The sequence below is a fragment of the Trichechus manatus genome, unplaced genomic scaffold (assembly GCF_000243295.1).
Source record: "Trichechus manatus latirostris isolate Lorelei unplaced genomic scaffold, TriManLat1.0 scaffold00216, whole genome shotgun sequence".
Classification (NCBI taxonomy): domain Eukaryota; kingdom Metazoa; phylum Chordata; class Mammalia; order Sirenia; family Trichechidae; genus Trichechus; species Trichechus manatus.
This window is the reverse complement of record NW_004444152.1, coordinates 3024132-3047641: the sequence shown is the minus strand read 5'-3', so window position 1 is coordinate 3047641 and position 23510 is coordinate 3024132. Positions and strand designations below refer to the sequence as shown.

Below are 23510 nucleotides of genomic sequence, written 5' to 3'. Positions count from 1 at the left end.
CTGAACCCAAGTGGAAGCTAGAGGTCTAGGGCATCCATTGCTCCAAGCAGGACAGAGAAGGGTGTTGAATATATGTATATGTGGAGGGTTTTTTTGAGAACCAGGGATCTCAACTGCTGGGTTCTTTCTGCTAATGCCTTCAATATGGGTTACACCTCAACATAAAGAAAACAAAAATCCTCACAACTGGACCAAGAAGCAACATCATGATAAACAGAGAAAATATTGAAGTTGTCAAGGATTTCATTTTGCTTGGATCCACAATCAACATCCATGGAAGCAGCAGCCAAGAAATCAAAAGATACAGTGCATTGGGCAAATCTGCTGCAAAAGACCTCTTTAAAGCGTTAAAAAGCAAAGATGTCACTTTGAGCACTAAGGTGTGCCTGACCGTGATTTTCAATCGCCTCATATGCATGTGGAAGCTGGACAATGAATAAAGAAGACTGAAGAAGAATTGATGCCTTTAAATGATGGTATTGGCAAGGAATATTGAATATACCACAGACTGACAGAAGAATAAACAAATCTGTCTTGGAAGAAGTACAGCCAGTGTTCTCCATAGAAGCGAGGATGGCGAGACTTTGTCTCATGTACTTTGGACATGTTATCAGGAAGGACCAGTCCCTGGAGAAGGACATCATACTTTGTAAAGTAGAGGGTGAATGAAAAAGAGGAAGACCCTCAATGAGATAGATTGACACAGTGGCTGCAACAGTGGGCTCAAACATAGCTCAAAAATAGCGACGATTTTGAGGATGGCACAGGACTAAGCAGTAATTTTGTTCTTTTGTGCACAGGGTCACTATGAGTAGGAACTGACTTGACAGCATCTAAAACAAGAGAAATCTCTAGTCCTAGAGAGTACATAGCTCAGTATACTGTGAGTGACTCCAGCACAGAGAATGTGTCTTTATATGTAGCAGGCATGCCATCAATGGAGGTCCAGAGTGGTGCAAATGTTAAGCGCTTGTCTACTAGTCGAAAGATTGGTGGTTCGAACCCACCCAGATGCACCTCAGAAGACAGATCTGGCAGTCGGCTTCTGAAAGGTCATAGCCTTGAAAACCCTGTGGAGCCATTCTGCTCTGCACGTATGGGGTCGCCATGAGTTGGAATCAACCTAACGGCAACTAACAACAACAACGTGCAGTCAATATTTGCAAAAGCAGTGAGTCTCTAGGCGGTAAAATGAGTGCTGGAGAGAGCGTTTTGGAAGCCAAAAGTCAAGGTCTTGGCTAACTGAAAGTTCTTTAGACCGCAGGCCCCAGCCATACAGGAAGATGGCTGGCTCCTTGAATGTAGAAGCAAAAGAAGACACCTGTCAACAAGAATCCATCCTAAAATCTCTCTCCAAATCAGCAATTTTGCAACCTTTTTTTTTCCAGAGTAACTAGGATGTAGGTGATGTCAGTGCATTCACAAGTCTGAGAAAAGGAAAAGAACGTGGAGGTTTTGACCCAAAAGCTTGAGGAGAAAGATAGGAGTTAAGCAAGGGTCTGAGGTTGGTGGCGGGGTGGAGCAAGGGGGAAGGACAAATTGAGGAGGTCAGGATCAGTCTGTTGAAAGTGAGAAGTGAGGAAAGGATATCTTGGGGGAGGAGAATGTGTGCCAGTAACAAGGAACCAATATCCATTCACAACTTACTTCATGAATTCTTTCTTCTTCACAGTTCTCCTTTTTCAAGATCCTGCCCTTTCCAAGAGGGAGATAGTATGATTAAGTTCCAGGTAAGTTACGCTTTCCTTATTTCTCTTTAAATATCATACCCATTCTGATGAACTGGACTCCTCTATTTTTTGGAAGGAGGTCAGCATTTTTTGAGTGACGACTATGTGTTAGACACTTTACCTTGCTTATAGCTGAGGTAGGAGGTATTACTCCCTTTTTAGAAATGTACTTACAGGCTCGGAGATGTCAAATTCAGTGTTACTCCAAGTGTGGTCCATAGACCAGTGCCATTCATTGTGGTGTGATGAATCGCTTTTGTGTGGCCTTTCTCGCTATGGTCTTGTAATTCCCACCCAAGTAATTGGGTGGGACTGCGCAAATAAGGTAATTGTGGCCCACCAACGGGATTGGTCAGTTTTGCCATCCTGCTAGGCTTAAAATAGAGCCAATTCCAGAGCAGAGAGAGGATCTCACCACCACCAAGGAAGAAGAACCAGGAACACAGTACGTCCTTTGGACCTAGGATCCCTGTGTTGAGACCCTCCTAGACCAGGAGACAGAGAGCTGTGACACTGAAGGTGGCAAGACGGCAAGAAGCAATGGCAGGAAAATGGCAGCAGCAGAGGCAGCAGAACCAGGAGAGTGACAGGAGGTGATGTGGTGAGAAAGCTGAGTGCCTTTGGGCAGGAGGCTTGCTGGTGGAATAGGGCGCCTCCGGGCACTTGGCGGAGCTAGGTTTGCTGACCCATGCAGCTAGAGCGGAGCGCCTTCGGGCGAGGCTTACTACCAGAGTGGGGTACCTGGGGGGCACTTATCAGCAGAGCTAAAAGAGCTTTGTAACACTTGCCCAAGCAGGGCAGAGGCTGATGACCAGACAGAGGTGTGCCTGCGGGCATGGCTGTGAACAGGCTGTCCTGATGGAAGAACTGTATCCTGTTTCTGAACCTAATTGTAACCTGTTACTTCCCAAATAAACCCCATAATCTTGAGTATTGTCTGTGAGTTCTGTGTGGCCATTGCAATGAACTATTGAACCCAGCAGAGAAATAGAGAGTGCTGTGGGAGGGGCAGTTGATGTCAGAATTGATAAAGATGGCAGAGAGAGGAGGCATGTCTGACCTCCGCCTCATAAGAATCAGCCTTGGGCTGTTGATCTTGATTCTCCTTCCCCTCTGTGAAGTTAGACGAGGTCAGATGCCACCTCCATGCCATTTTTACAGAATGAACTGCCTGTTATGGGTCCATGAGAGGAAAATACAGAAATCAAGAGTAAGAGTTCAGAAACTTTTGTAGCAAGTTGGTATTGCCACAACACCTGAGCGCATGGTCGGTATACATGACCACACTCTGTGTATCACTGGTCTGGCTCACATAAGTAGCAAGATTTGAATGGGTCTGTATCAGTCAGGGTTCATCCAGAGAAGCAGAAGCAGTAGGAGATATATATTAAGAGATTTATTACAATAAATTGGCTTAGTTGATTGTGGGAGCTGGCTAAGACAGTCTGAAATCCATAGGACAGGCCATCAGGAAGGGCCTGCTGGAAATCTTGGTCATGGGCTAAAGCTGCTGGCCACAGGTGGAATTGATTCTTCTCTCAGAGAAGCCTTGTTGTTGCTGTTGTATGTCAGTGAGTCGATTCCAACTCATAGCGACCCTATAGGACAGTAGAACTGCCCCATAGGGTTTCCAAGGAGCAGCTGGTGGATTTGAACTGCCGGCCTTTTGGTTAGCAGCCTGAGCTCTTAACCACTTTGCCACCAGGGCTCCAGGGAAGCCGTAGCCCTGCTTTTAAAAAAGTTCTTTTCAACCGATTGAATCAGACCCACCCAGATTATCTAGGATATCACCCATACTTAAAGTCAATTGATTATTGTCCTTAATCATATCTGCAAAATACCTTCACAGAACACCAAGATTAGTGTTTATTTGACTAACTGGGAACTGTTAGCCTAGCCAATTTGACGTATGAAAAAGTCCATCATAAGGTGGAGCAAGGATTTTCTTTAATCATGAAAAAAAGTTTTAATTATGAAAATACACAAACTGAGAAAATAGTATTATGAACCTCCATGTATAGTATTCATCATGCAGGTTTCAGCAAGTAACATTTTGCCGTGGTTTAATGGGACATCCAGCTAATTGGCCTAATAATATGTTCAGTGCTTCTCTTCAACCTCCTAGTTCATTCTGTAGTGCCTGGGGTCTCAAAAACTTGCAAGCTACCATCCAGGGCACAGTAATTGGTCTCTATTTGCAACAGAGAGTCAGAAATAGGAGGAGGAAATGGAATATGTGACTAATTGCCTCCATGAACAACTGCCTCCTTTGCCATGAGACCAGAAGAACTAGATGGTACCTGGCTACTATTACTGTACTGAACATTTTGATCAAAGATTCTATAGAATAATCCTGATCAAAAGGGGGGAAATGCAGAACAGAATTTCAAATTTTCATGGAATCCACTTTCTGGAGCCATGGAGGCTGGATAAACCCCTGAAACTGTTGCCCTGAGATAATCTTTAAACCTTAAACCAAAAATATCCCCTGAAGTCTTCTTAAAACAAAACAGTAGTTTAGCATAACTATTAAACAATGTCTGCCTTGAGCATTGTGCTCTTTTAAGAACTATCTAATCCTCCTATAGATAGCTGATCTTTGACAAAGGGCCAAAGACCATTAAATGGGGAAGAGATAATCTCTTCAGCAAACGGTGCTGGCAAAATTGGATGTCTATCTGTGGAAAAATGAAACAAGACCCATACCTCACACCATACACAAAAACTAATTCAAAATGGATCACAGACCTAAATATAAAACCTAAAACTATAAAGATCATGGAGGAAAAAATAGGGACAATGCTAGGGCCCTAATATATGGCATAAATAGAATACCAAACATAACTAAAAATGCACACACAGCAGATGATGAACTAGATAAATGGGACCTCCTAAAAATTAAACACTTATGTTCAACGAAAGACTTCTCTGAAAGAGTCAAAAGAGAACCTACTGACTGGGGAAAAAAATTTGGCTATAAAACCAGATTTACTGGCCTAAAGGAGACTGGAGAAACCTAGAGAGTACGGCCCCCAGAAACCCTTTTAGCTCAGTGGTGAAGCTACCTCTGAGGTTCACTGTTCAGTCTGGGAGTGGACAGCCCCGTAAAACCAAATGAGACTAACGAGGTACAGGAGTCCAGTGACAAGGGCCAGAAGGCAGAAGGGGACAGGGAAGCTGGTGATAGGGAACCCAAGGTTGAGTAAGGATATTGTTGATGTGAGATTGTTAACCATTGTCATAGGGCAACATTTGTAGTAACTGTTAAATGAGAAACTATTTTGTTCTGTAAGCCTTCATCTTAAGTGAGAATAACAGCACAATTGGAAGGGCGTGGTCAGTGTCACTGAACTGTGCGTGTAGAAATTTTTGAAACGATGTATCTTTGGCTATGTGTATTTTCACCAAAAAAAAAAAAAAAAGGTTGAGAAGTTAGAGGGTTAATATGTTGTGGGGTTGTTAACCAATGTCATAAAACAACATATGTACTACTGTTTCATGAGAAACTATTTGTTCTGTAAGCCTTCACCTGAAGTACAATAAAATATAAAAAAAAAAGAAAAAAAAATTTGGCTATGACATATCTCACAAGGATATAATCTCTAAAATTTATAGAAAACTTCAGCACCTCAACAATAAAAAGACAAATAATCCAGTTTAAAAATGGGTAAAGGAAATGAACAGACACTTCACCAAAGAAGACATTCAGGCCGCTAACAAACATATGAAGAAATGATTGCGATCATTAGCAGTTAGAGATATGCAACTGAAAACTACAATGAGATACCATCTCACCCCAACATTACTGGCAGAATAATAATAATAAAAAAAAACCCAGAAAATAACAAATGTTAGAGAAGTTGTGGGGAGATTGGAACTCTTGTCAATGTTGGTGGGAATGTAAAATGGTGTAATCACTATGGAAAATGGTATGGCACTTCCTTAAAAAGCTAGAAATAGAAATACCATATGATCCAGCAATCCTACTGCTAGGTATTTACCCTAAAGAAATAAGAGCCATGATACAAATAGACATATGTACACCCATGTTCATTGCAGCATTATTCACAATAGCAAAAAGGTGGAAACAGCCTAAGTGCCCATCAACAGATGAATACCCATTGCCATCGAGTCAATTCTGACTCATAGCGACCCTATAGCGCAGAGTAGAACTTCCCCATAGGGTTTCCGAGGAGCGATGGTGGATTCAAACTGCCAACCTTCTGGTTAGCAGCCAAGCTCTTAACCACTGTGCCACCAGGGCTCCAACAGATGAATGGTATCCACAAAACATCTCACAGCATGGATGAATTTGGAGGATATTATGCTGAGTGAAGCAAGTCAATCACAAAAGGACAAATATTGTGTGAGACCACTATCAAAAAGTAACAACAAAAGGTTTACAAACAGGAAAAAACATTCTTTGATGGTTACAAAGGATGGGAGGGGAAAGGAGGGGAAATTACCAAGTAGATAGAAGATATATGTTAATATTGGTGTAGAAAAAGGCAATACATAATATGAGGGAAGTCAGCACAACATGACCAAGGCAAGAGAGGACACTAAGAGGAACTCAAGAATAAAGGCCAGCTATGGTAACTACTATAGCTTAGACAATCCTGCAACAATAGTATTAACAAACAATAATTTACAAAAGGATAAATAGGTAGATACATACACCAAGAGGTATGAAAGGGTGTAAAGGAACATACGTACCTACTGGCAGATACAGGTTTGGTGGTGGATATTTCTATATAGATATTTCATATAGAGCACACAAGGGTTATAGTTAGGCAAACCTCTTAGACATAACTAAACACTCGCAGGATGACGTTCCTAGGCTACAAGACAAAGGACCATAGACTTGGGGGACATCTACGCTAATTGGCACAACATAGTTCATAAAGACAGTGTTCCGCATCCTACTTTGGTGAGTAGTATCCGAGGTCTTAAAAGCTGGCATGCGTTGTCTAAGATACAAATATTGGTTTCTTCCCGTCTGGAGCCAAGGAGAGTGAAGAAAACCAAAGACTCAAGGGAGCAGTTAATCCAAAGGACTAAAGGACCACATGGACCACATACACCACAGCCTACATGACCTCGAGACCAGAAGAGCTAGTTGGAGCCCAGCTACTACTACCAACTGCTCTGATCAGGATTTCAGCAGAGGGTCCTGGACAGAGTGGGAGAAAAATGTAGAACAAAAAATCAAATTCACAAAAAAGACCAGACTTACTTGTCTGACAGAGACTGGAGGAACCCCTGACTATGGCCCTAAAACACTCTTCAGACCTGGAACTGAGGCTATTCCTGGAGACCATCTCCCAGCCAAACAATAGACAAGTCCATAAGATAAACAGTAACACCTGAGAGGCACATACTCTTTAGAACAATCAATTATACAAGATCAAAAGGGCAATATCTGCCCAAAAGCAAAGATGTGAAGGCAGGAAGAGGCAGAAAATCAGGATGAAAGGTTAGGGATCCCAGAGCGGAAGGAGGGAGAGTGCTAACACATTGTGGGGAATGAAACCAAGGTCAAGAAACGCTTTATGTACAATCTTTCGAATGGGAAACTAATTTACTCTGTTAACTTTTGCCTATTGCACACACGCACACAGAACTATGTGGGATCAGCTTGACAACAGCAACTCAAAAGATTAGGTGGAAAACTTAGGGGGCAATGAGTTTATGTCTATTCTCAACAACAACAAAAATAAAATAAGTTATTAAAAAAACACACATTTTGCCTTATTTGCTTAATTTATCTCATTTTTCTTTCCCAAAGTATTTTAAAGAAAATCCCAGACAGCATGTTATTCCGTACTGTTTTTTTTTTCCTCCCTGAGCTCATACTTTCTTACAGTACCTTATTATATGCAACTAAAATAAACCAGCTTACACTTTCAGTGTTCTGCCTGGAAATCATCTTGCCCAAGTCCACAGATTTATTAGGTACATTTTTTTTTTTTTTTTTGTACTTCAGGTGAAGGCTTACAGAACAAATAGTTTCTCATGAAACAGTAGTACACATATTGTTTTATGACGTTGGTTAACAACCCCACAACATGTCAACCCTCTAACTTCTCAACCTTTTTTTTTGGTGAAAATACACATAGCCAAAGATACACCATTTCAAAAATTTCTACATGCACAGTTCAGTGACATTGACTACGCTCTTCCAATTGTGCTACTATTCCCACGTAAGATGAAGACTTAAAGAACAAAATAGTTTCTCATTTAACAGTTACTACACATGTTGCCCTGTGACAATGGTTAACAATCTCACAACACATAAACAATATCCTTACTCAACTTTGGGTTCCCTATCACCAGCTTCCCTGTCCCCTTCTGCCTTCTAGCCTTTGTCACTGGACTCCTGTAACTCGTTAGTCTCATTTGGTTTTACGGGGCTGAACAGTGAACCTCGGAGGTAACTTCACCACTGAGCTAAAAGGGTGTCTGGGGGCCATACTCTCAAGGTTTCTCCAGTCTCCTTTAGGCCAGTAAATCTGTTTTTTTTTTTTTTTTTGTGAGTTAGAATTATGCTCTACATCCTTCTCCAGCTCTGTCCAGAATCCTCTGTTGTGATCCTGGTCAGAGCAGTCAGTGGTGGTAGCCGGGCACCATCTAGCTGTACTGGACTCAGTCTGGTGGAGGCCTTGGTAGCTGTGGTCCATTAGTCCTTCGGACTAATCTTGCCCTGTATCCTGTTCTCGTCATTCTCCCTTGCTCCCGAAGGGGTGAGACCAGTGGAGTATCTTAGATGGCCGCTCACAGGCTTTTAAGACCCCAGACACTACTCACCAAGGTAGAATGTAGAACATTGTCTTTATAAACTGTGTTATGCCAATTGAGCTAGATGTTCCCCGAGACCATGGTCCCCACATCTCTCCGCCCAGCAATTCAGTCTCTCAGGGAGTTTGGATGTGTCTATGGGACTTCCATGGCCTTTCCTTGTAGGTACATTTTTTTTAGGTAAACAATTTTATTAGGTAAAGTAGGTATTCTTAGGTACATTTTCTGTCTTCTGTATTATCACCAGCAACAGTTTTACCAGACATTTCACCACTACATCACTCAGGTCACCATTTTTCCAGCCGGGTAGACCCCGACTTACGATGTATTCAAGTTATGACAATCCGCCCTTATGACCATCTGTTTTTATTTATTTATTTTTACATCTTATTGTTTGGTAATATGTACTACATACAGAGTTGCAGTGCATAATTTACTGATGTTATCCTTCTCAGATGTTCACTCGCAGATGTTCAAAGATCGGATTTATAAAGGTACTGGTAATAAAAGGAAATAATAATGAAAACTGAAAAAAAAAAGAGAGAGGTATTTGACTTAACGCCAGAACCGTCTTATGATGGAGTTGTCAGAATGGAACCCCGTCGTAAGCTGGGAACTACCTGTACTTACTTGGTACACCTCGGCTTGAGGCAACAGTCTGTGTAATGGTTAGTTCAGCTACGTTCTCACGGTGATGGCAGAGATGCAAGATCGCAAGTAGAAGCATGCAAGACCTCATAAGGACTCGACTGAGAACTGGCACACCGTCACCTGGCAGCCTGAGCAAGTTCAAATTCAAAATCAAGGGGCAGAGAAATACACTGTGGTCCGTTAGTGGGACTGGGGAGCATGGGAAAGAATATTTCTAAACAGCAGTCTAATTTAGCACACACTCCCATATATTTCAGTATATATTTCTTTAAAACATGGACTAATGAGATTATCAATAATTCTTTGAAGTCTTTGAATTAATTATCATCTAACACCCAGACAATAGTCAGGTTTCCCTGGTTGTCTCAAAAATGTTTTCTTATAGTTGGTTTGTTTGAATCAGGATCCGAGGGTCTGTCTGTGACATTTAGTTGTTATGTCTCATAATCTCTTTTAATCTAGAGCAGCCCTCTCACTACTTTATTCTCCTAATGACTTGATGCAGATACTAAGTTTATGGTCCTGTGTACTTACCTATATTTGGGATTAGGAGTCTGGTGGTGCAGTGGTTAAGCACTAGCTGTTAACAGAGAGGTCGGCAGTTCGAACCTACCAGCTGCTCCATAGGAGAAAGATGTGGCAGTCTGCTTCCCTAAAGATTAACAGCCTTGGAAACCCTATGGAGCAGTTCTACTTTGTCCTGTAGGGTCGCTATGAGTCAGATTGACTCAACGGCAGTGGAGAGTAAATTCTAGGGAGTTTGGGGCTGATCAAGGAAAAAGATATGACCATGAGACGGAAGTGTTGCACTACTTATCAGTGCCTACACGTTGATGTGGAGCCAGGGATATCATTGATGTCAAGTGGATCCTGGCTGAAAGCAGAGAATACCAGAAAGATGTTTACCTGTGTTTCATTGACTATGCAAAGGCAGTCGACTCTGTGGATCATAACAAATTATGGATAACATTGCGAAGAATGGGAAATCCAGAACGCTTAATTGTGCTCATGAGGAACCTGTGCATAGATCACAAGGCAGTTGTTCGAACAGAATAAGGGGCTACTGCGTGGTTTAAAGTCAGAAAAGGTTACGTTAGGGTTGTATCCTTTCACCATACCTTTTCAATCTGTGTGCTGAGCAAATAATATGAGAAACTGGACTATATGAAGAAGAATGGGGCATCAATATGGGAGGAAGACTCATTAACAACCTGCGTTATGTAGATGACACAACCTTGCTTGCTGAAAGCGAAGAGGACTTGAAGCACTTACCGATGAAGACCAAAGACCACAGCCTTCAGTATGGATTACACCTCAACATAAAGAAAACAGAAATCCCCACCACAGGACAGGGAAAGATTGAAACAGAGGAAAGGTCGAAGTTGTCCAGGATTTCATTTTACTTGGATCCACAGTCAACACTCATGGAAGCAGCAGTCAAGGAATCAAGACACATTGCACCGGGCAAATCTACTCCAAAAGACCTCTTTAAAGTGTTGAAAAGTAAAGATGTCACTTTGAAGACTAAGATGCACCTGACTCAAGCCATGGTGTTTTCAGTAGCCTCATATGCATACGAAAGCTGGATGTTGAATAAGGAAGACAGAAAAAGAATTGACACCTTTGAATTGTCGTGTTGGTGAAGAATATTGAATATACCACGGACTGCCAAAAGAACGAACAAATCTGTCTTGGAAGAAGTACAGCCAGAATGCTCCTTAGAGACAAGGATGGCGAGACTACATCTCACATACTTTGGACATGTTATCGGGAGGGACCAGTCCCTGGAGAAGGTCATCATGCTTGGTAAAGTAGAGAGTGAGCAAAAAAGAGGGAAGCCCCTCAATGAGATGGATTGACACAGTGGCTGCAACAGTGGCCTCAAGCATAACAATGATTGTGAGGATGGCACAGGACCGGGCAGTGTTTCGTTCTGTTGTACATCGGGTCGCTGTGAGTCGGAACTGGTTTGACGGCACCTGAGAACAACAACACGTTGATAGTTCACGTGCACGGGGGCAGTTGCCTGCAGCAGGAGGCCCTCAGAAAGCAAACACCTAAGGGAGCCACCAGAAGGGGAAGTGAGCAAGGGAACCCCCAGGGGACGGGAAGGAAAAAGGCTTATGTGTGCCTAGGTGAACTTCCTTTGCAACAAAGTGGGGAGTCTCAGGGTGAGAGAACTCCAAAGGGCAGCAGCAGCTTGGGGTCCTTATACCTGCAGGGTTTATCTTATCCAGCAGAGGGGGCAGTGATGGTTCAGTGGTGACATTCTCACCTCCTATGCACCTCATGTGCAGCCATCGCCCGTCTGTCAGTGGAGGCTTGCATGTTGCTAGGATACTGAACAGGTTTCAGCAGAGCTTCCAGATTAAGACTAGGAAGAAAGGCTTGGCAGTCTACTTTCAAAAATCAGCCAGTGAAAGTGCTGTGGATCACGATGGTCCGATCCCATGGTGCATGGATTGCCGTGGCTAGCAGATGCTGGGTGCTGCTTCGCGAGGTGTGTGAAGCAGGCAAACTAAGTGACTAAATGTCTGCTGATCGGGGCTATTTTTTAAATTAAACAATTGGATGTGTAAAATTTTTGAGTTCAGCGCTGGCAGCTTTTTGGGCTAAGCGGCCCATCCTGTTACGAAGAAATAAACAACTTGGGGCCAATACTCAGAGACCATCTTTGGCTCATTTATATAACAGAGATGTGTCTTTTTGGTGTTATGTAATCCACTCCTCTATCCACAGTATTTCCTGTAAGTGGAAGCTCTAGATGCTTGATTAGATTCAGGTTCAAGGTTTTCCAGTATACTTTGTAGATGGTGCTGTGTGATGAGGAAAAGATTTTAAGATTTTTGTTTGTTTGTTTCTCAGTGATACTGGTTTATATAATTGTTTTTAGACCGTCGTTGTACCTGTGTCCTATGGCAATGTCTAGCGGCAAGGATGACTGGGAAAATAGGTATTTTGTTTTCCCAGTCCCTGGGTGGTGGTGCAAACAGTTAACACACTCAGCTGCTAACTAAAAGGATAGAGGTATCGGTCCACCTAGAGGCACCTCAGAAGAAAGGCCTGGTGATCTACTCCCAAAAAATCAGCTACTGAAAACCCTATGGAGCACAGTTCTACCCTGCACACATGGGATCACCATGAGTTGGAATCGACTCAATGGCAACTGGTGTTTTATAGTAGAAGCAGAGAAGGGAAAAGGGGATTAGGAACGGAGGCTTGCCCAGCCCCTCTCTCCAGCGTCTGCCACAAACAGTCTGCAGGGTGTCTGCGTTTCCTGGCTCACTGGCTCCAACTCCATTTATTGCCTCTCACTTTGGAAAGCATACAGTAGTGCTACCGACAGTGGCACTATTATGGGAACAGTGCGGACTCCCCCTGTTTTTGTTTTTCGTAGTTGTCAGGCTTTGGAAATTGAAAAATTGTTAGTAATAAACTCTTTGTGAAACATTTTGTAACTGATTGCAGCTTTGGTTCGGAAGCACTGCGTTCGAGCTGCAGGGTCTAGTGCGAGGACATATCTATATAAACACACAGGTCTCAGGAGTGTGAGAAGTGCAGTTGAAATGCTGCAGATGGGACCATTGGAGTCCACAGGGTTTTCATTGGTCGATTTTTGAGAGTAGGTTGTCAGGCCTTTCTTCCTAGTCCATCTTAGTCTAGATGCTTTGCTAAAACCTATTAAGCATCATAGCAACACGTAAGCCTCCACTGACACGTGGTGGCTATACATGAAGTATATTGGCCAGGAATCGAATTGGGTCTCCCTCATGGAGGGTGAGTTTTACTACTGAACCAGCAGTATTTTATGAATTTTTTTTTCTTGGCCAGGGGATAGCTATTAATACTAGATAGTTATTTCCCCTCAACTTTTGATTTAGAAAAAATTCAACTTATGGAGAAATGGAAAGAATAATGTAATGTATTATCTTCACCTGGATTCACCAGTTAACAAGCACATACAAACATATACATAATATACTGTATTTTTACGCAGATAATGCACGCCTTCTACATTTGTTTGTCAACTGCCTCTTCCCCCCGGGAGGTATTTTCATAAGTGCTGCTATGCCAATTTTTTTTTTACATGTTGCTGTAAAAAAATTAGCATAGCGCTCTTATGAAAATACCTCACGGGAGGAGGGCGCCATTGACAAACAAACGTAGAAGTTGCACACTATTTGCGTAAAGATAGGGTATATGTATACATGCATGCATACCTATCAATATTTTATTTTGCTGATCTAGCTGAGAATAAATTTCAGACATCATTATAATTCATCGCTAAATACTTTAGCATGTATCTCCTAAGAATAAGGGCATTCTCCTACATTTCCACAGTACTGTTATCCCACTCAAACTTTACATTGCGTGCAACAGATTTCTCTTTATATATGACCTTTCTCGCCCTGGGTTTTTAGTTCTGTCAAGATAATTTTCTAGGCCACAAGCTTGCAAAGGGATTGGACAGTTTACTATGCAAATAAGGGGAGTAAAACCGTTTCAGGGATTGGACAGTTTACGGTGGAAATAAAGTGCATAAAACCCTTGCGGGGATTGGTTGATTACTAAGCAAGTTAGGTGACTGTAGCCTACCAAGGGGATTGCTCAGTTTGTGGTCTTGGTGGGGGGTAGGCTTATAAAAGGTCTAATCCCACAGAGGTTGAGAGGGACCTCACTACCATCAAGAAGAAGAACCTGGAGGAGAGTGTGTCCTTTGGACTCAGGATCCATGGGCTGAGAACCTCCTAGACCCAGGAGACAGAGTGAGTTGTAACACTGAAGATGGCAGTAGCACAAGACAACTGCACATGGGACCAGCAGTGGCATGGGACTGGCAGACAGCTGCAGTACGCTTGCTGACCCATGGAGCGAGAGAGCTGAGCTCCTTTGGGCAAGAGCTTGTTGGCGGAGTGGGGTGCCTCCTGGCATTTGTCAACAGAGCCAAAAGAGCTGTAACAGTTGCCCAAGCAGGGCAGAGGAGGCCCAGTATGGCCCTGCGGCAGTAGGCCTGAGTGAAGGGCCTGGCTGCAGACCTGGCTGAGAAGGAGCTGAGAGCTGTCTTGGTTGGAAGCCATCCTGATTGATGAACTGTATCCTGTGTCCTGAGTTGTATCCTGTTTTCTTCAAGTTGATCCTGATCCTGAATTGTAACTCATTACTTTGCTAATAAACACCGTAATTGTGAGTATGGTTTGAGTGTTCTATGTGGCCTCTGCAATGAATTATCACACCCAGCAGAGAAGTAGAATGTGCCTTGAGAGGGACAGCTGGTGTCAGAATTTGGTAAAAGGTTGGAGAGTGGAGGTATGTCTGACCTCCACCTCATAGGAACCAGTTTGGGGCTGATGAAGGTGATTCTCATCCCTTCTCGCAAAGTTAGATGACATCTGATGCTACTAGATTATACATATTGATACTATGCTATTTTTTAATATTTAGTTCATATCCAGATGTTCCCAATTATCCCAGTACTTTTCCTTTACCATTGTATTATTATTTTTTAATCTAGGAGCCAAAGCTTTTCGTTGCTTTGTCTTATTGTTTTTGTTGTTCTTGTTGTTAGTTGCCCTAAGTTGGTTCCAATTCATGGTGACCCCGTGTACAACGGAATGAAACTGGTCCTGTGCCATTCTTGTGATCATTGGTAAACTCAAGTGCATTGTTACAGTCACTGTGGATGTAACTAGAGAGTTCATCTTCCAGCACTATATTGGACAGTGTTCTGTTGTGATTTATGGGGTTTTCAATGGCTAATTTTTAGAAGTAGATTACTGGGCCTTTCTTCCTAGTCTGTCTTAGTCTGGAAGCTCCACTGAAACCTGTCCGTTGTGGGTGACCCTGTTGGTATTTGAAATACCAGTGGCATAGTTTCTAGCATCATAGCAACACACAGGCCATCAAAGGACGACAAACTGACAGATGAGTAGTGGCCTGTCATCTTAGTGTCCTGTAATTTGACAGAAATAGATGAATCCGTCATGAAAGAATATTGAAAATGCCAAGACTTGGTGAGTGATGGTAAATGGAACATCCAAACACTACGAGGCCTGTGAATCAGTGCAAACTTTTTAGAGGACAATTTTGACAGTATCAATCAAATAATAAAACACGCATACCCACGTAATTCAGTAGTCTCTGGTCTAGGAATTTATTCTGTAGAAACACTCTTAAAACCTGTTAACCCGTTGCTGTCAAGTTGATTCTGACCCTATATGACAGAGTAGAACTGCCCCATAGGGCTTCCAAGGAGTGACTGGTGGATTTAAACTGTTGACCTTTTGGTTAGCAGCTGAGCTCTTAACCACTGCGCCACCAGGGCTCCTGAAACACTCTTACAAGCACTGAAAGACACATGTTCATGGAGATTTATTGTAACATTCTTGGCGTGAGCATGGATAGTTAACGGTGTAATACAGGCAACGTGGAGGGGAGAAGAGAAACTTTGTCCACTCAAAACTTTGAATTTCCTCCATGCTTCTCAGTGCTTTTGTGTTAGTAAGTGTCCAGTCAGGAGACAAAAAGCATATCAACTATTTGAACGGAGAGAATAGAATATAAAAAATTGTTAACTAGGCATCAGGTTGTTAACCAGGCGACTGAAGGGGAAAGAGAAAACCCTAAGGTATCATGAAGTAGCAGTTGCAGAAAGTAGCTACCAACCTCTCTGAGTATCTTAGTTTTCTAGCGCTGCTATAACAGAAACACCACAAGTGGGTGCTTTTAAAAGATAAAAAATTATTTTTTCACAGCTTAGGAGGCTAGAAGTCTGAAGTCAAGGCGCCAGCTCTAGGCGAAGGCTTTCTCCCTCTGTTGGCTCTGGGGGAAGGTCCTTGTTTCTTTCAGCATCTGGCCCTGGCTTTCTTCAGTTCCTTGGCAAGCCCCACATGGCATCTGTCTTCCTCCCATTTGTGCTCAAATCTTCGTCTATGCTGTTTCTTATAACTCAGAAGTGATTAGGTTTAGGACCCACCCTACACACATAGGGACTTATTAATGTAACAAAGAAAACCCTATTTCCAAATGGGATTCCATGCAGAGGTATAGCGGTCAGAACTCCAACACATGTTTTAGGAGGACACAGTGCAGTCCACAACATTGAAGGAACGAAGGAAAGAGACTTGGAAACTTAGAGGAGGGGTCCTGTGGGGCAGGGCCTCTGACCTATGAGGAGATGTACTGGCTGGCTGGTGTCTCTGAGCTCAGAGAAGAAGCCCTATAGGCCTGGGACCCAGACTTCTGATGGAGAGACCCCAGCTGGCTGGAGCTGGTGTTTGTGAGATGGAGCACAATGAAACTGGTTCTCCAAGTGTTAGAAAAACTGCAACATGGATTCAGCTATTGCTGTGGAAAGGAGCCGCTGCTGTCAGGGTAAAGTAGCATTACTGGGTTGATACAAGAGCAGGAAGCAGACAAGAAGGAACAAGTCCCTTCTTCCTCTGCTAGCTTTGCAGAATCCCTCTAATGCCCCCTCCCCCCATCATCAGAGCATAACATAGAGCCAGCTGGCAAAGCAGAGGTGTGATTTCAGATTTCTAGAGCCAGCATTGCAAAATATGGCTTAAAAGTGAGGCTTTAGGGCAGACAGACAGTTCACTTAATGACTGGCACAGCTTCTAGCTTTGCTCTTCTTCCAGTGGTCATTTGTGTGGATGATGGATGTGGAGTGTGCTTGCTGTTTTAGGAAGCAGTGACGTTCAAGGATGTGGCTGTGGTCTTTACTGAAGAGGAGCTGGCACTACTGGACAAGACCCAGATAAGCCTGTACCAAGATGTGATGCTGGAGAACTTCAGGAACCTCGTCTCAGTGGGTGAGAACAATCATCTTCTGGAACTAAGCCTCAAACCACTGGGTTTATTTTCTCACATGATCACTTTCAAGCCAGATATAATATTCCAGTTGGAGCATAAAGAGAAATTTTGGCAGATGGAGAGCAAACTCCAAGGAGATGCATGTGCAGGTGAGAACTCTGCAGTTTAGATTTTTGCAGATAAATGTGAGCTGTGGCGCCTTGTGAAGTGTGGTGAGGGAGCCCCCCTCAAACCCTGCAGCCCCTGACCTGTGGCTTGGCTGACGTGGTTAGTGAGCCCTTTCTAACTTCCTCATATGTTGAGGCTCTCATTCTTTCCTCATATTTCTCAGCGTGAGATTGATAAAGTTCACACACCACCAAGCACCTTAGTCCCTTGGTTGCTTCTGGAGAAAATCCAATGGGACAAACTAACGTTAAAGGAACCAGACCGAAACTTTGATTTGGTTGACACTTACAAGAGTACCTGGTACATAGTAAGTGCAATATTAAGTGTTAGCTTGTGGCTTAGTTATCTAGTGCTGTTATAACAGAAATGCCACAAGTGGGTGGCTTTAACCAACAGAAATTTATAGTCTCACAGTTTAGGAGGCTAGAAGTCCGAATTCAGACTGCCGGCTCTAGGGAAAGGCTCTCTCTGTCTGTCAGCTCTGGGGGAAGGCCTTGTCTCTTCAGCTTCTCTTCCTTGGCTCCTTGGTGATCTTCAGTGGTGTGGCATCTATCTTCCCCCCATCTGTGCTTCCTTAACTGCTCTGTTTATATCTCAAAAGAGATTGACTCAAGACACACCCTACACTAATCCTGCCTCATTAACATAACAAAGAACACCCACTCCCAAATGGGATTATAACCACAGGTATCTGGGTTAGGATTTACAACTTGTGTTTTTGGAGGACACGATTCAATCCATCACAGCTTGTTTATTTATTGTTTGATAAATGTCTAACCTAATTTCAGTTTCTCAAAAGCCCTTATGCAGATATGTATTACCTCAGTTTAGTTTATGAGATAATTGCTATTATTAATCCCCTTTTACAGATGAAATAACTGAGATGCAGTAACTTGCCTGTGATCACACAGCTTGGAAGGAGAGGAAGTTGGATTTGAACCCTCCCAATCTGACTCTGGAGCACTGGTGGTGCAATGGTTAAGAGCTTGGCTGCTAACCAAAAGGTCAGCAGTTCGAATCCACCAGCCGCTCCTTGGAAACCCTATGGGGCAGTTGTGCTCTGTCCTGTAGGGTCACTATGAGTTGGAGTGGACTCAACAACAATGGGTTTGTTTTTTTTGGTTTAATTTGACTCTGGAGCCCTGGTGGTGCAGTGGTTAAGAGCTTGGCTGCTAACCAAAAGGTTGACAGTTCAAATCCACCAGCTGCTCCTTAGAAACACTATGGCCAGTTCTACTCTGACCTATAGGGTCACTATGAGTCGGAATCGACTCAATGACAATGGGTTTGGTTTTTTGGTTAATCTGACTCTAGACCCTGTGTTTTTAATAGCCATGTGAAATTGAAGTACCACTGTATCTGTAGATTATAGGCATAGCACTCTTTTGCCTAAATATGCATATCCCTCAGTTGTTTCTCAAATGGCAGGATACAACCCCATTGGTGGGTCCCGAAATCAAGTTAGTATAGGAGGGGAGCCCTCTCCCCAAGAGTGGGGTTCAGATCAGTAGGTTTTTGTTGTTGTTGTTGTTGTTTAATTTTATCATGGTAAAATATATATAACATAAAATTTGCCATTTTACCATTTTTAAGTATACAATTCAACGTTGTTACATTCACAGTGTTGTGAAACTTTTATCATTATCCATCCAGACTTTTTCCAAATCCCATTTTCCAAATGTTTGCATCCCCCCAAACAGAAACTTTGTACCCATTACACAGTAACTCCCTACTCCCACCCCCTCCCGGCCCCTAGTAACCTCTAGTCTACTTGCTGTCTTTCTGAATTTACCTGTTCTACATATTTCATATAAGTAGACTCATATGGTATTTGCCCTTTCATATGTCCAGCAGTTTTTAAAAGCAAAGTAGATGTTTATAGACTAGAACACAAAAGAATTTATCCTCATGCAGTACACATAGTAAGGTAAGTATTGGCTGACGGAACTTTCTTTCAGTTAACGGTCTGTGTGTGTGTGTGTGTGTGTGTGTGTGTGTGTACTAGATTGCAGTGTAAAATGCTTTTCTTACTATGGGTTACAGTTAAAACAATTGAAAAACCCTTGCTTTGAGCCTGTTCTAGGTAACTCAAAGGCCTCCTTTCCCTGACACCATTTTACGAACTAAAGCCACTTTCAATAAAATGACCCAGGAACTGCCTTGAACCAAAAGCAGTGTCCAGATGGTCTTGACCGTGGTATTCATGCCATTTTGAAGCCCATTTTAGGGTGCCAGTGATGTGACCACCTTATTCTGCTTTGGCCCCTATCCCTTATGGCTCTTTAGTACAGTCTTGCTTCCTTGTGTGCCAGACCATTGACAGGGCCACACGTCCTGTTCTCGGAGGCGTGGTTTGAGATTTTGCAATAGCCTAAAAGCACTGAAATTAAGGAAATGGATTACAGGAGCCTAGTGGATTTTATCTGGTCATGAAGCCAGAGAACCTCGGGGAAAATAAAAAGGATATCTATTCAAGCCTGTCTCAGATGTGTGTACGTGCCTCCCCCGAGTCCTAGGACCATATTTCACAGTATTAGCCCCATTTCAGTCCTCACTACTGCTTTAAGCCCACCAGGTACAGTTGTGCAGGTTGTACATAAGCATACATGATAGCCCTACACCATACGACAGTGATGTGAAAAGGGGGACATTATCAGGAGACAGGACATGTCGCTTGTTTCTACAACCTTTACACTATGTCTTGGGAGATCCTAGTGATCCTTTATGTTTCTTACCATGTCCAACACAGAAAACCAGAAAACCAAACCCATTGCTGTCGAGTCCATTCTGACTCATAGCAACCCTATAGGATGGAGTAGAACTGCCCCATAGGGTTTCCAAGGCTGTAATCTTTATGGAAAACAGATAGCAATATCTTTCTCCCACAGAGCAGCTGGTGGGTTTGAACTGCCAACCTTTCAGTTAGCAGCCAAGTACTTTAACTACTGTGCCACCAGGGCTCCTTGTCCAGCAAATAATACCCTATTATTTTGTATCGTGTGTGTGTGTATGAATTATATGGAAGCCTTCTTCATACTGTCTGTAGCAAAATAATTAAAGGCTTTTAATTGACTCCTCTAATAGCAGGGAGATAAATTTCTTCCTTTATAAGCTCTTCCCAAGATTTCTTTTGACTTCCCTGCAACACCTGATATCTAATTGGAAGCTTGCAGATTAGAATTACTGTGGTTCAAATTACATCATATGTGAGTAGAAGGCAGTGACAACTTTCCACCCCATCCTGTTTCATTTTCGGCAAACCTCTGGATAGACGGTTTACTTGAGCTCTTAGCCAAGTTCTCTCTGTCCTCACAGGAGATGGGATTAAAAGCACCATTTCAAATCTTCAGGAGAAAGGATTGAGTTATCTCTCACAAGAAGTGCTCTACTGCTGGCAGATTTGGAAACAAAGAATCAGTGACTTAACTGAGAGTCAGGATTATGTCGTAAATCGTCAAGGAGATTATCCCCAATTTTTAGAAAAAGATGTCTCCTGTGAAAAGTGGGCAGGAGTGTCTCTTCAGATTTTGGAAAATGAAAACTATGTGGTAAATGCCATTAATTTAGAAAATCCAACAGCTTGGAAAAGCCTGACACAGGTCCTGACCCCAGAATCTTGGAGAAAAACCAGCCTAATGACTGAGCCCCAGAATTCTCAGGGAAGGTGTAAGGGAATTCATGCAGAAACGAAAGTATATGGATGCGATCGGTGTGCCGAGAGCTTCGATTGGGCCTCACATAGTCATGACGATTCCCAAGAATGTAAAGGAGAGGAACGTTGTAGATGCAGCGACTTTGGGGAGAAGTTAGTTATGAAAACAGTTGGACAATATAAGGTAGTCCATACAGTACCAAAACCGTTCAAATGTAATCACTGTGGAATGGGCTTCATGGATGATTTAAATCCTTACACACATCACAGCGCTCACATAGGAGAAAAAGCTTACAAATGTGACCAGTGTGGAAAGGACTTAAGTCAGAGCTCAGATCTTGTTCCTGATAAAACCCATTCAGGCAGGAAATCTTACGACTGTCATGAGTGGGCCAAGGGCTGCAAACAGAGCTCATACCTTCCCAGACATCCAAAAGTCCCCTTAGGAGACAAACCCTATAAATGTGATGAATGTGGTAAGGGCTTTAGGCGGACCTCCTCTCTGCACAACCATCACCGAATCCATACAGGAGAGATGCCCTACAAATGTGATATGTGTGGTAAAGGGTTCGGATTCAGGTCACTGCTTTGGATTCATCAGGGAGCGCACACAGGGAAAAAACCCTATAAGTGTGAAGAGTGTGGGAAGGCCTTTGATCAGAGCTCTAATCTTCTTGTCCATCAGAGGGTGCACACTGGCGAGAAACCCTACAAATGCAGTGAATGTGGCAAGTGCTTTAGTTCCAGCTCCGTTCTTCAGGTCCACCGGCGGCTGCACACGGGAGAGAAACCGTATAGGTGTAATGAGTGTGGAAAGACCTTTAGCCAAAGCACACACCTTCATATTCACCAGAGGGTCCACACAGGAGAGAAACCCTACAAGTGCAGTGTGTGCGGCAAGGACTTTGCGTACAGTTCGGTTCTTCACACTCACCAGAGAGTTCACACAGGAGAAAAACCTTACAAATGCGACGTGTGTGGTAAGGGCTTCAGTTACAGCTCATATTTTCATTTACATCAAAGAGATCACTCAAGAGAGAAACCCTATAAATGTGATGAGTGTGGTAAGGGCTTCAGCCGGAATTCAGATCTTCACGTTCATCTCAGAGTCCACACAGGGGAGAGACCCTATAAGTGTAAAGAATGTGGTAAGGGCTTCAGTCGCAACTCATATCTTCTTGCTCATCAGAGAGTGCATTTAGACGAGACACAATATACATGTCATGAGTGTGGGGAGGGTTTTAGTTATATCTCAGACCTGCTTACTCATCAAAGACTGCATACAAGGACAGAAGCATTATAGATGTAGTGAGGCAGGGTTCAACCAGGAAAACAGAAGCCGTTCTCTGTATCCCAGGTGATGAGAGGCTTACTTAGCCATTGGAAGGGCTAGAGGAGCAAAGGTTAGAGACATTGCCATCTATGATGTCAACGTGTAGCACTGAAGTAGGTGATTCTTAAGAGCATTCCAGGGAACTCCTACAAATCTCAAGAACCTCTGTAGCTCCCATCAACTGTCTTCTTGGCAAAGTAAGTGATCCTCTACAGTGGGCGGTTTGTGGCAGTAGCAAGAGTTAGAGGTCAAATTGCCATTAAAGGACATGCAGGCAGTCCCTGTGTTATGAACATCCGACTTGCGGACAACTCATACTTAAGAACGGACTGCCATAAAGCCTATTATATTAAAAATTTGAGTTAAATACGATAGTTTCTAATAATACACACACTACTTTCTGACACTTATGAAAACATTGCATGGTTTGGAAGTGTTTTATATGCATAGAAAGGTAAAATGTATACTATATACTAAGGCAAACATCTGACTGACACTAAATGAGAACTGTATGTACCTGTTCTGACTTCCTTACAAATTCGACTTAAAGACAGATTTAGGAACGGATCTCGTTTGTAACCCAGGGAGTGCCTCTACCCATGAAGGAGGTTTTAATTGGGATGAATATGGTAAGGACTTCAGTTTAGCTAAAGTCTTTAGGTTTTTGAGAGAGTCCATACTAAAAATATACCCTTTGTGTGAAGGACATTCAAAAGCGTGCTCAGAAATGAAACACCCATGTTATTAGTGTTGTAAGAACATTAGTCCATAGTCAGGTTTTCAAATCCATTAGATTTCTATACAGGAGAGAAGCTCTATAGGAGTGATAAAAATTTTAAGAGTGTGACAGAGACAGTGCTGTATCTGTCACACTGGTTCCATTTCCCGGGCACCTAGGAAGACTTCATTTCCCAGCAACACTTGCAGTTAAGAGTGAGTCCATGCTATTGTGTTGCAGCCAGTGGAGTGTGAGCAAAACAACATGAGCCACTTTCAGGCCTGGCCCTTACAAACATCTCATGATGTACTTCAGGCTTCTCTTTCCCTGCCAAGGTGACCTTGGAGGCTGCTTGTTCCAGATGCGGATATTGGAAGGTGGCTATTTGACGTGTGTTGGACTTTTTGTGAGTAAGAAATAAACATCTACTGTGTGACATGACTGAGATTTTGGTGTTTTATTTGTTACTACAGTACTGCCTATCCTATCCTGACTAATACAGAGATATCTAATAGCAACATATTTCACAGTCATTGGAGTCCACATAGGAAACCAACAGTATAATTCTAAGTTCAAGCTTTTTAATCTGCAAGGCTCTATGTGACAATGAAGTCATCTAAAATGGTGTGGTGAGGACTTCTTCAGTGA

At 42.8% G+C, this 23510-nt stretch overlaps 1 protein-coding gene across 2 annotated transcripts; it reads left to right on the top strand.

Annotated features, from left to right (window-relative positions):
- Positions 1–1690: 1690 nt before the first annotated feature.
- Positions 1691–23103, top strand: ZNF285 (zinc finger protein 285). 2 transcript variants are annotated; one of them, XM_023742742.1, is made up of 3 exons: positions 1691–1730; positions 16864–16990; positions 20475–23103. In XM_023742742.1, the coding sequence occupies exons 1-3, from the start codon at positions 1716–1718 to the stop codon at positions 22112–22114; spliced, it is 1782 nt and encodes a 593-aa protein (XP_023598510.1). In that variant the 5' UTR covers positions 1691–1715; the 3' UTR covers positions 22115–23103. The 2 variants fall into 2 exon arrangements, 1 of the variants encoding a protein (XP_023598510.1); XR_002825944.1 differs by lacking the exons at positions 1691–1730; positions 16864–16990 and adding an exon at positions 20297–20365 and having other exon boundaries at positions 20475–20555.
- Positions 23104–23510: the final 407 nt, after the last annotated feature.